This window comes from Erpetoichthys calabaricus, chromosome 14 (genome assembly GCF_900747795.2).
Source record: "Erpetoichthys calabaricus chromosome 14, fErpCal1.3, whole genome shotgun sequence".
Classification (NCBI taxonomy): Eukaryota; Metazoa; Chordata; class Cladistia; order Polypteriformes; family Polypteridae; genus Erpetoichthys; species Erpetoichthys calabaricus.
In genome coordinates this window covers 55,749,130-55,762,322 of record NC_041407.2, presented here as the reverse complement: position 1 = coordinate 55,762,322, position 13,193 = coordinate 55,749,130, and the positions used below count along the sequence as shown (strand labels likewise).

Below are 13,193 nucleotides of genomic sequence, written 5' to 3'. Positions count from 1 at the left end.
AAAAGATCTCGACTATACTTTCTTCTCCTCTTCTGCTAAATGAATCTTAGGCTGGAGAGGTCTGTTAATTTTTTTACATTGAAGACTTCTTTGTCTTGTCTTTGCACAATGTCTTGTCTTGTTTGTATTTTAATTTAAAATTTTAATTCTATTTTTAATTTATTATTGCACTTCATGTTGTTATACTGTGGACCCTGAGCTTCGCAATTTCGTCTATCTGTATACTTGTATATGGTTGAGATGACAATAAAGTTCGCTTTGACTTTTGACTTTGGCCCACTTAGGTTGTCCAATGCTCTCTCTGTCCTAATGTCTATCTAAACAAAGGGAACCTGCCAGAAGAAGGGGCCTGAGTTGTCCCGAAAGCTTGCATATTGTAATCTGTTCAGTTAGCCAATTAAAGGTGTCATTTTGCCTGACTTCTCATTGCATGTAATGTTGTAATGAAAAAAATAAGGTGGACCTCCGTTAAGCCTTTTTAATGTCTCTTGAACGCTAAAATACAACAAAGGTAATCCAAAGAATGTTCAGGAGTGAGATGTTTATACAAATTTCACAAAATATCTTTTAGTAAAATTAGTTCTTTATAAGCGAATGGGTCAAAACATCCCAAGCCAAATTTTGAAGAGCAGATCATCAGGTACATAAACATTTAGAGGTGTTATTACTACAATGTATATGTTTCATAATGACAGATTTTTAAAGATACAAAAAAAAAAAAAAAAAGAAGTTTTGGTGCATTACTTCATATTTCCTTTAAGGAATTTATAGAATTCTGAAGACTGAACTTTTTCTCTTGCCCCTGTTTTTGCTGCCATGCAAAATAAAAATAAATATTCCCTTACAACACAAAAAACAGATCATACTTTAAATACTCAGTTTTACATGTTGCCTTTAGTTTAGCTAAATCTAAAAACAGGTTTTTATACAGAACATTTTGTTCCATAATCCTGTAATCTACTGTGGATGTTCCTATATAAATGTCAGGTTCTGCTTAGGATTTTTATTTCATGCTAATCACATTTTGAAGCACCCTGTCCAGATGCTCCCAAAATATTTAATAAATAACTACTACAAAAGTTATCGAAGAAAGTTTATAACTTAACATATAATTTACAGTTTTGTTGGTAATTATTGCTTTTGCCCTGGGCTTTGTTGCAACTCAGCACCGTTTTTTTTGTTTTTTATTACTATTTGTGTTGTTTTCTATATTTTAGCAATCTCAATGGCATTAATACCTCAAATGATTTAACTGTTCTTCATTATTAATTATTACATTATTAATTATTTATTTTATATAAAATGACAGAGATTTGGAGGAAGCTGTAGAATAGGCAGGAACTGAACAATCTTTTCTAGGAGTAAATACGTAAATAAATAATATGTCAGATTTACTTGTACCCTTAGAGGATGATCCCTGTCAAAATTTTTAGGACGAAACAAGTAAGCATCTTTTAAAACACTGAATGCCAGACAGTGAACAGATGAATACCCCTTTTTCAAATGGTCTGACAAATCTCGAGCATGGGTAATAATGGCTGCATTTGTTAGGCTGATTTAGTATTAATAGTCAAAGCAGAAGCAAATTATGGATGTTTCTGATCATTCAAGCTAATATAGAAATCTTACAAAATGCTAACAGACCATTCAATAAAACAAGAGTTGTGAACCACGTTTATTAATTAGTCCTTTTTTCAAGCTGAAAATCTCTTAACATTTAAATTATTGTGTTTCCTGTTGTGTCTTAGACCCTGTAATACTCCAGCATTATCCGCACTGTCCTTTAAGCCTGTTGACGTTGTGGATGATGGAGATGGGACACACTGAATAGTTGTTTCCTTTAAATAATGGAAGGTCTTTATTTTAGGGTACTTTGTGTTGGAATGGTTTTCCTCCAATAAACAGTTCTACATCTCTCCTAATTTAACTCTTTCTTGGTCCCAACAGCAGACGATGGCTGTGGAGGAACAATGAGAGGCCAGAGTGGAGTTATTTTCTCTCCCAACTTCCCTTTGGAGTATAACAACAATGCAGACTGTACCTGGACCATACTGGCTGAGCCTGGAGACACAATTGCGCTTGTCTTCTCAGACTTTCAGCTGGAGGAAGGTTACGACTTTCTGGAAATTAGCGGGACAGATGGACCAGCTTTGTGGTAAGCACATTTATTCTGTTTATCTCCTTTATCATTACTATATGCTTCTGGTTGGATGGATTTCGTTTTTTGGCAACACAAAAGAAATTTTTATAAACCAAAAAGCTACAAAATGAGATGGTAATATTGCATTAAAAATAGCTATTGGGTTGTGTTTCTGTACTTCAGGCAAACTGAACTGGAGGCAAGTTTCCTAAAGGCATTGCAATGCTTACAATGTCTTAAATTTTATCTTAAGATCAGTCATAAATGTACAAATCATTAATTTAATTTTTACTAAAGTTGCACATTAAATCCTTCCTAAACTGACTACCTCTTGTGCCAACCATAATGACAGATGGCAGTCACCAAACAGAGCACACTAAACTAACATCATGATAGTTTTCTGATCATTTAGAATACTAAACTTTATACTTGGGATGCATTAATGCATTTTTATGATTATATTTTATAGATATATTTTGTTTATTTAAATTATTAATACTTTAATAATTACACATGTATAAGCTGACAATATTTTATGTTCTATACGTTTTGGAAAAACTGTCTTCTATGGGTGCAGGTGGCTTTAATTTGATGAACACTTTTTCTGTATTGCAATTGTTTAAGAAGTGACATGGAAAGAAAGAAAAGGGAAGGGCAGAACTGTTTGGGGAGAGGTGATAAAGAAGACCTACTGTGACGCATATCTACTGAATTATGTGTCTGAATCTCCAACTACCACCCCACGAACACAACATTCATACATTATTTATGTTTAATCCTTGCTGCTGATACCCATATACTGTATACTCCAAGCCTCTTGGAGCTTCATTACATGTACTGTAAAGGTTCTGTGCATTGAATGTACAGCAATCACAAAGGGTGCTTTATGGGTTTTGCTGGAAAAGGGGCCTGGGCGTACACACATCTGTGGGTCACTTGAGCTATTTATGCAGTTACCATGTTTAATTTTTAAAGTATGATGTTAAGTTTTCTCCATATTACTTTTCACATTATTTTATCTTACCAAAGGGCCAAAGATGACACCTTGTAATGAAATTACTGCCAAGAGATTGTTTTTCAGTTGACTTGTGCTTTTTTATAGGCAACTTTGGGGGCTGGGGTTAACAAGGTAGTACTATATTTCCCTGTAATGTGGCTAATTAAAGTGGTGTTGGGAAACCAACAAAAGAAGTAGCTTGCACATTACATATGGTCCTCATATGGTTACTGATTACCCTCAAGTGCCATTGATTTCAACAAACTAGATTAGTACTTTCAGCACTCTAGGAGCTGTCAGAAAAACACCCTAATGACACCAGCTCCACAATGTTATTTTGTTCTTATTTAACACTTGTTCCAAACTGCAAGGCGGTTTGGATAAAAAAGTCTGCTAAGCAAATACTGTACATGCAAATGTTAACAAATGCCACTGAGATTTTACCTTTGCTATACATTTTAAATAAACTGCAGTGGTTGTTGGTGCTTAATTTTTTTTTTCGTGTTTGACTAGTGAAGTGTGCTACTTGGTGGCTTATTTTCCAGATTGATAAGAGGTTGTAAAAATGAAATCCTCAATTTTCCATTTAAGCTTTAATATTCATAAAAATGTGTTGAGGCAAAGAAACAAACATTATTTTGAAGGGTTGTATTAGATAGTCAGTTGAAAATAACTCTTTAACAAAAATGGCAAAAACAGATACGGTTCCACAAGTTACTATTTCTTTATCAGACATAGTGCACACACAGCTTCTATACTCTTGCATAACCAGACAAAATAATTACGGTACATAACACTGCACAACAATTTTTTTTGAAAAGTCTTACTTCCTGAAAAGTTTTTGCTGATTGTGACAGGTACTTACTGGGTATGTCACAAATAGTTATGGTTTTACTGCATCACGTAGGAACTCTGAGAAACAGACATTTATATGTTTACTGACAATAATGTATTTAGTCATGTTTATGTTTCGCATAAACTATTAAATTCAACAGAATTAATAGTGTTTTGCTCCTGATTTTCTTTTGTATTCAATGTCTGGTGCATCACGTTGCAGTGTCCAACAGTAGTCAGCAAGCATTGACGGATTCCAGTTGTCCTGGTATTGTTTCTCCATCGTAGCAATGTCTTGGTGAAACCTTTGACCGTGTTCGTCACTGACAGCACCGAGATTTGCAGGGAAGAAGTCCAAGTGTGAGTGGAGGAAATGACTTTTGAGTGACATGTTGCACTTCATTTTCTTGTATGCTTTGACAAGTTTGTCTACCAGCTGAATGTAGTTTGGGGCCCTGTAATTGCCCAGAAAATTGTCAACAACGTCTTTGAAGGCTTTCCTGGCAATTTTTTCCAGCCCAACTAACAGATCTTCAAACCGCTTGTCACTCATAACATGTCTGATTTGGGGGCCAACAAAAATGCCCTCTATGATCTTGGCGTCAGTTATTCTTGGGAACATCTGTCTTAAATAACGAAAACCTTCGCCTTCCTTGTTCAGTGCTTTCACGAAATTCTTCATGAGTCCCAGTTTTATGTGCAAAAATATCTTTGCCGGGTCGACAAGCGATTCATGTGTCACATTTTTCTGTCCTGGAACTAACTTTTTACAGAGTGGCCAGTTCTGTCGAGAATAGTGCGACTCTTTGGCATGGCTGTCCCATTCTCAGATGAAACAACAGTACTTTGTATAGCCAAGCCACAGTCCTAGTAACAGAGCAACGACTTTAAGATCTCCACAGATATTCCACTTGTACTTGCTATACGAGACGTGCTTCAGCAACAGTTCCATATTCTCATATGTTTCTTTCATGTGTGCTGCATAACCAACAGGTACTGAAGGATAAACATTGTCATTGTGTAGCAGAACAGCTTTCAGGCTTAACATTGACGAATCAATGAAGAGACGCCACTCTTCTGGGTTGTGATAACAACCCAAGGCAGAGAACAATCCTTCAATGTCACAACAGAAAACAGAGATTGTCGACTTGTGCAAAAAATTTGGTTATATCATGATGTCGGCCACGAAACACAGAAATTTTCGTACTTGGTGACAGCAAACACCATTCCTGCAGTCTCGAACCCAGCAGCTCGGCTTTTGCTTTTGACAAACCCAAATCTCTGACCAAATCGTTCAATTCGGACTGTGTTATCAGATGTGGATCGCCTGATGAGCACAGTTCAAAATCCAGGTCAATGTCACTGTCAGTACCCTGCATTGCAGTTTCTTCATCTGGTCGTCTAAGGTCCAATCCTCTGGTGGTTTCGGAATTGGAAGACTGTCGTCATGTGGTATGGGTCTCATTGCTGAAGGCAGATTAGAATATTCAATTGACGTCTTGTTTTTGGCAGAGAAACCAGACACATTAGTCAAACAGAAAAAACAGTCCGTCACATGGTCTTTCTGTTCTCGCCATATCTTCGGAACAACATATAGCATCGTCTTTTGAGTGCCTCTCAGACTGACAGCACATGTCACACAGCAAATGTGAGGTGCTCAATCTTTGTCTTGATCACCAATTTTGCAGCCGAAATACAGATAAGCTTTCTTCACAAGAGCAGTCATCCAACGTCTCTTGAGGAGCAAGTGTATATTCGCCACAGATATAGCAGAATGTATTGCGGCTGTTACGACATTGACAAGACATATCGCCCGACACCAAAACGTCTATAGCATCAAGCTTACATACTGTTATATTACTACAGATACTATACTTTACTATACTGATACTATACATACACACTGACTATCTATATTAACCAAATGAGCAGGATCGGTATATGCAAGCCACTTTTATAGCATGCTGAGACAGCGTCAAGCTCGTTCAGACCTGCCCAGGATGTCAACTTCCACAGAACAGCTTTCAACCTGGCCTGATTCCATGCCTGGACATCCCCAGGCTGCACAAATCATTGTTAAGTCACTTACAGGAGCGAAAATGTTTGGATACAAATATAAGAAAAAGTCATGACAAAACTGAAGATTTCTCTGAAACGGTACATGATGGGTAAATTTTGATGTGATATTCGTGATCAGCACTCAAAAATCTATAAAACACCCAACAGTGTTCAAGAAGCAAAAACTTTGTTGTGCAGTGTAATCAATACAGCAGTAAAAAAAGAACAGAACATCAAATTTTACAACACAGTCTATGCTTCAGTCAAAATTAAGTTATGTTTTTTAACCAACCAAAGAATGTTTCCAGAACCATAGTAGACCAGGGTTAACAGAATATGTATATAACTTATTCCATGGCTTATTTGAAAGGTCCTGTTTTGTATGATTAGTAGAACAATGTTTCCTAGAGCACGTGCAGTTAGTTCCCAAAATGGCCTTAAATGGTGATGTGTACTTTAAACATGACAATGAAAGACCTTACAAGTTTGAAATGCTGGCAAGAAGCAATAACAAACTTCAGGTAGATTCTCTTAAACGGTTTGGGAGTGATGATGGGGTTGTTAAAGAAGTGTAGTTATTGTTTTAAGTGCAGGATTCAGACTGGCAGAAGAAGATGATATATTTGCTTGCTTCTATCTGTGATAAGGGTGTTAGAGTTGGTAGAGAACACAGAAAAATAAGGAGTACAACAAATACGTCTAATTATCCTATTAGTATGTTCAAACACATTTATTTTAAAATACATTCTTAGCAGTAAGAAAAGTGTGTTGCAAATGTTTGTAAGCAACGCTTGTATATTAAGAGAGAGCCACAAGAGGTGATGTTAAACAACTCTCTAACCCAAAATGATATCAAAAGATGAAAAGTGTAAATAAAACAGAGACTTACTAGCAAGGGAAATAATAGATAACTGGATGATAATAGATAACTGTGGGATAGTGAGTGCGTAGCTCAAAAAAAGGGGCAGTTTTTAATAAATAATTAATTGCTTTCACTTAAGCTGGGGAGTGGAGCGTGTGTGAGTAATCTGTTGGGAAGACGCCTTGTCTCTGGGTTGGTGAGCAGTATGCTGGATGACCGTGCATTGCTTTTCCCACAGTGGCGGGCAGTCTGATTGTCTCATTATCAGCATGGGGTGGCAATCAGGCGATTGCACCTGTAATCAGGAAAGACCATCATGCTCACAAGTGTACCCTCGCCAGGATGAACCATTGAGATGGCAGCAGTAGGAGTACATAACACCCGCACTGGGTAGAGCCATCATTGGCAGTGGTTTGGGAGGAGCAGGGCCAATTGGTTGCCCTCAGACGCCATGGAATTGGTGACAGGGACACAGGCCAGATGAGATGGGTATCTGCACCTGTTGGTTGACATCTCTCAGGGCTGCCAGATCCAAATAGGATGAACTGGAGTGGTGTCAGTTTTAAAGGAAGGTACCAGGGCTCGTGGATTTTAAAAGTTTTCTGCACTGTTTTTTTTTGGGTTTTTTTAACCTCGTTTTAATGGATTTATTTATTTGATTTTAACCTCCCCTATCACAATCACTGGGACATTTTTAATTTTTGAACATTTGGAAGTACTGCCCTTTTTGGACACTGTTTTGATTAGCTTTAATAAAAGCATTGAGCACTGTTTTACCTTCCACCTTATTTGGTGTGTGTTTGTCCTCATCTGTCTGGCTCATCCAGTTACATTATTGACAGTGTTGGGTTCAAAAGGCTCCCAAAGCTGAAGTGGGAGAAAGGAGCCAACCTTCATTGTCACACTGACTGTCATTTAGATATGAAGCTAGGTCATATTATGAAAGGAGGGCTTATAATTTGAAAATCTCCGGAATGTCAGAAGGTGGGTTGATTGATGTTATCATGGAAGATGCTGAAACTGGAAGACATCATTTTTGACAGAGAGGTCTGGTGTGCAATTAATTTTTCATCAGGTCAGCAAGACTTTGTCAAGAAAGGCTACACAGATAATGCACCAAAAATCCATTGAGAGGGAAAGGGAAAAATAAAAGGTATTAATGATCTGAAAACCATTTCATTAATAAAACTAGACTGAAAGAATCCTAAGCTTTATAGAGAAAAGGAACTATATTGGTTTTATGTTGTTTGTTATCTATGATAGGAAGAGAGCTTTCTCACTAACTACACAAGCCAAAGGTCTCTGTGTAGGAGAAGCATAATTGTATTATGTCTGCTCAAAACTTAATCAGAATATATACAGCCTGTCGACTGGCGAGAAACATTGTATTTTTTGCTATCTTGTAACAGAGCCACGTTATATCATTGGCGAATGCCCTTGCTTGTAACATTTTTTAACAGCTACTACTTTCAAATTAACCATAATGTCAGTGGAAAACATTATCCTCTACTGCTACAAAATTAGTGATAGCAGAGATAAACTCAGCTTTAATTCTCTGAATATAATATTTGTTAGAAATATAAATTAATGATTAATGTTCCAATATCTTTCCCATAAATAAAAATATTATGGGTATTACTGATCTGCTAGTTTAACCCCTTTCCACCAACCTCCTTTGTATCTGGGCAATTTTTCAGATTGCTTTTTGTTCATTTTCACCATTTTGAACTGTGTTTTCCAGACATGGTGTTAGTGAAATAATATATAGAATTATATATAATATATAGAATGGCGTTATTTTTTCATCTAAAAATATAACCTGAATACATTGTATGCCTTCTAAAATTAAATATAAAGAAAATATATTAATGTAATATTTTCATGCAGTCAGAAACAACAAATTTGACACCTTTATCTGTTACCATTTCTTTCTAACTTATCCTAAATAGTAATTAAAAGTGAATCAATTAACAACAATTGATTTAACTTCTTGATTAAATAAATACTATTTCCACTTTATGATGCATCTTTATATTATATTAGTTTATACTTTATTTGTCCCCAAGGGGAAATTAAATTTTGAAACATTACAATTAATTTGAAATAATAAATATACTATTATTTAAATAATCATCTGGGGTTAATAAACATGAGATGTTTATTCTTTATAAGCAACATTTTTTTGTTGTAGTTCGTGGAGCATATATAAGAAAAGTCCACCACTCATGGGGAAAGCTGTACATGAAAGGATACAGTCTGTTCTTAAATCAATGCCTGTAATTGTCAGTGTCTGGCCTTGTGATTTGTTTATGGTCATAGCAAAGCAGACACAAATAGGAAATTGCAGACGTTTAAAAGAGAATGGAAAGTTATTGGAATGCCCATCAATACTAAGCTTCTATTATGTGGCTTCGAAGAGCTATCACTTTAAAAGGACGCTTTCAAACACTTGTTTCACTGTCCCTAGCTTTCAGAATCCCACATCAGATACATTCTTCTGGCATTGGTAGACATTGCATTTAAATGTAGTTCTTTTTCTAGAAGGCATATCTATTGAAAATCGATAAAAAAAAAAGGAAACAGAAGCAGAAAACATAGCCACTTTATTCCACAGAACATGAATGGCTAGATCTGACAGGGTGTATTCACAATGAAAATTTTTAACTGTTGAAGTCTGTGAATGATGTGTACACTTCTTTTTAAGCGGGTCTTCCATTAATATATTCCTAAGCTTTCATGACAATATGTTCATATGTGACCTTGATTTGGGACTGAAAATGTAAGAAAAAATGTGTCATATAGCAAGATTTCAAAAAGAATCTTCCCCCGAAGTAGGCTAGGAACAGAACCCTTTACTGTGACAAGGACCAAGACGAATATACAGGCCAAATTCATGAGAATTGATTGAGCCGTTCTCAAAAGATGCTGAGACATACAGACAGACACTGTTAACTTTATTATAGAATATAGATTAATAAAATTAATGAATTTAAAATTTTATAGCTAGGTTTTGGAAATTGCTTTTTACATTTTTTGGTCTTCCTGTTAGGTAATGGGTAGTTAATAATGAGATACCAAAGGCAGAAAAAATTGCTGGCACAAGACGTTAGTAAGGCTGAAAAACTTTTTTAATGATAGTCTTACTTATATTAAGAAATTATTATCTTTGAAAATTAAAAATGTAAATGATGAAAATCTTTCAGATTATTATGGAAAGTTTTGGATTATTCACAGAAACTTTAAATGTGATTGCTATGTTGCTGAATAAGAATAAAAAGCACAAAGATTTGCAATGCATGCAAGATTTAAGAGAAGCTTTTTCTAGTTTACAAATACTGACTCAGATGTTTGCAAATGCTTTAGGGGATAGAAAGTACTTTTCAGTATGAAAGTTTTGTTTTTAAGATTGCTACCCCAGCAGTGAAGAAGAAAAAGGCCTTAAAAAGAGGCAACCTAACGCCACAGTTTACAGGAAAAATATGAATTTGCCAAAGGGCCCACCCAGGGGTTTTGCCAGAGTGTCCACTGATTATATGATAGAAAACTGGAACAAAATCGCTTAAAAGGGCAATGGTGAGAATTGTTTTGAAAATTTTGGTAATAAGTTAAATTACTGAGGGAAGCACATTACTTGTCTTTCACATACAGTGGAACTGTGACACAATGATCCTTCAGGCAGAAATACCACTGGTATAACTTGATTTACTAATTTGTTCAAAAACCTATAAAATTGGCGAATGCAATTTTAAAAGGTAGAAAGTTGTTGCTTTTGCTTTATTGATTTTCACATGAAGTTTAGGGACCTGATTAGAGAGCAATGTCTGAACTTGTATCGTTAATATTGAAACAAGGGAAAGACCGACATGTCTCCTTTGATTTCACAGTGATTTGAAGAACATTTTATAGCATTACAATATTTGAGACATTTTAGTGGATAAAATGGGCTAGTTGTGATTTGGAAAAAATTTTAGCTGATGTTTTTGATTTTGTCAAAAAATACCTCTGGGTTGGACAAAAGAAAGCAAGAACAACTAGGAAAAAGACTCCTAAATAGTCAGTCTTACAATTCAAAAAGACACCACTAAAGAAGCTGTTCAAGTAGATTGTGCTAACATAATGAAGAATAATCTGAATTTATAATTTAAGAGGGTGTTTCCGGGGGGACTGCCTTAGGGGGGGGATTGGGTCTTTGTATTGAAGAGTTGAGCATTATGGCCTCTGAATTTGAAAATTCACACGGCATCTCTTATACTTTTTTCTGTTAGAGGAGAAACATGTTTTTGCTGCTGTAAATTGAACAATGAGAACAATGAGAAATGCAAACAGCACATTAAAATTCATTTATTTTCCTGCTTATTATAGAATTATTATTTGGTTAATATTTGATTTTCTTTTCATAAGGTGTTTCTTAATTACCACCAGTAAAATTAACAATTCAATTTGAACTTATCGGGGGAAAAAAAGACTTTATCTCCTAGATTACCAAGAGTAAAATGAGTTGTCTTCAGTTAAGCCATCTTGTCCCCTCCCTACAATTATATTTCCACAAATTCCCAAAACTGGTCTGAGTTCCAGGATGTGTTAAATAAAATCTGGAAATTGTCTAATAATCCCTTGAAGTTCACCAAGTGGAAATGTAATTTGTAACAAGAAAGAGGTTTATTGCCTCTCTGTATTGATCCCTAAATAACATTACTATTAAAAGCAATCACATTTTTCTTTCTTTTTTTTTTGTATTTTTCCCTTCATTAGGCCCTTTTAAACAGTGCTTATCATCCATAAAGCCCACTTGGCTCCAATAATATTCCCATTTTTAAAGGCATTGTTGACATTAAGATTGTACATTTTTTTATATTTATATTGGTAAGATGTGTAAATGTTTTGTGTAGCAGTTAGTACTACTATATAAGACAGGGGACTGAGAGGCTATTATAGGATAGCAATGATAAATCCTTACCAAATTCTGAAGAAGGTTTGCACAATTTTTTCTAAAGACAAGTTGTTTTTCCTAGCTTCAATTAATATAAGACATCACTTTTCCATTGAGTTAAGGGGAGGTGGGCTACGATTCCTTCAGATGACACACTAGTAATGCAGGATCGGAGATCACACTAGATTTAAGGTTGCTTTATCTTATGCAGTCTGCTTACTACTCCAAATTATCACTTTCATGAGATCAGGAGTAGCTCTGAATCCAATTCTGCCTGAAAAATAAGCAAATACTCAAAGTGTAAGATAATCCAAAAAATATTTGACCTTCATGAGGCTAGTGTGTGATGATATTGTGTTACATTGTATAAAATTTTCATTTTTTTTATATTAATAAGTGAAATTCCTTTCTTGAGAAAAAGAGTCATACATTTTTTGTTTCTGTGTGTAGACTATTTAGTGAATCTTAGTTCAGTTTTGTTACTTGGTTATAAGAAACAATTGTGATTTCTAGTGTCTGACTTCTTTTAGTCCACTGAGTAGGAGTCTTATTAGTGTTTATAATTAGTCTTTGCCACACATATGTAAATTAGTCGCTACATTAGGCTGTGTATTTTATTTTTTATGGACAGATCTGTCCATTCAGAACACAATGTGTGTATTGACTTATGTGAGGCAGCTTAGATTTTATCATAATGACCAGGAGATACGGGTAGACAGGGATAGGCAGGAGTCCCAACTGAGAGACAAGACAATCTTTTATCAAATGAAGAAATAATAATATTGTAATGGGAGTGAGACATCTTTTTAGCAAAGAGTCTTTTTGAAAGTCACAAAGTAAGGTCTTTATCCGCAATTTGAGATACCCTGGAAATGCCTGGATTGAACTTTATACAGTTGTTTGTAAATACACTAATTATGGCATGTTGGTAAGATGCTAAAAAATTCAACATAGTCAAGAAGCTTCGAATGAAAACTAACATGAAATTTGCAATCCTTGGTTATTAACCACAAGTTTTGTAGGAATGATATATATTCATGCAGCAAGATCAAAGAAAAAAATAATAATGTATACTGATCACAACAGTGTGTAAGTGGGATACATTGCCATTTCCTTTTTTTATCCTACAATTACAATTTTATAAATGTAAAGGTATTGTAGGGCATATAGAAAATCTGTGATCATTTTATTGTCAAATGCTACTTTGAAAAGACACAAGGTTGCTGAGGATGCTGAATAGCGTTAACAATCACTGCCTAGGCATATCACTAAAAATTAGATTGCATCTGTATTAAAAGGACACATTGTAAAATATTATCTTTAGTATTTATCGGGCCATCTATGTTTGGTTAGATTAACTATGGGTAGTATA

At 35.2% G+C, this 13,193-nt stretch overlaps 1 protein-coding gene across 1 annotated transcript in view; it reads left to right on the top strand.

Annotated features, from left to right (window-relative positions):
• csmd2 (CUB and Sushi multiple domains 2) overlaps positions 1-13,193 on the top strand; it is a 991,046-nt gene that overhangs the window by 407,672 nt on the left and 570,181 nt on the right. Inside the window, exon 5 of the mRNA XM_051919055.1 lies at positions 1,948-2,155. Within this exon, the coding sequence (XP_051775015.1) occupies positions 1,948-2,155 (208 nt within the window). The remainder of the gene's footprint in view (positions 1-1,947; positions 2,156-13,193) is intronic.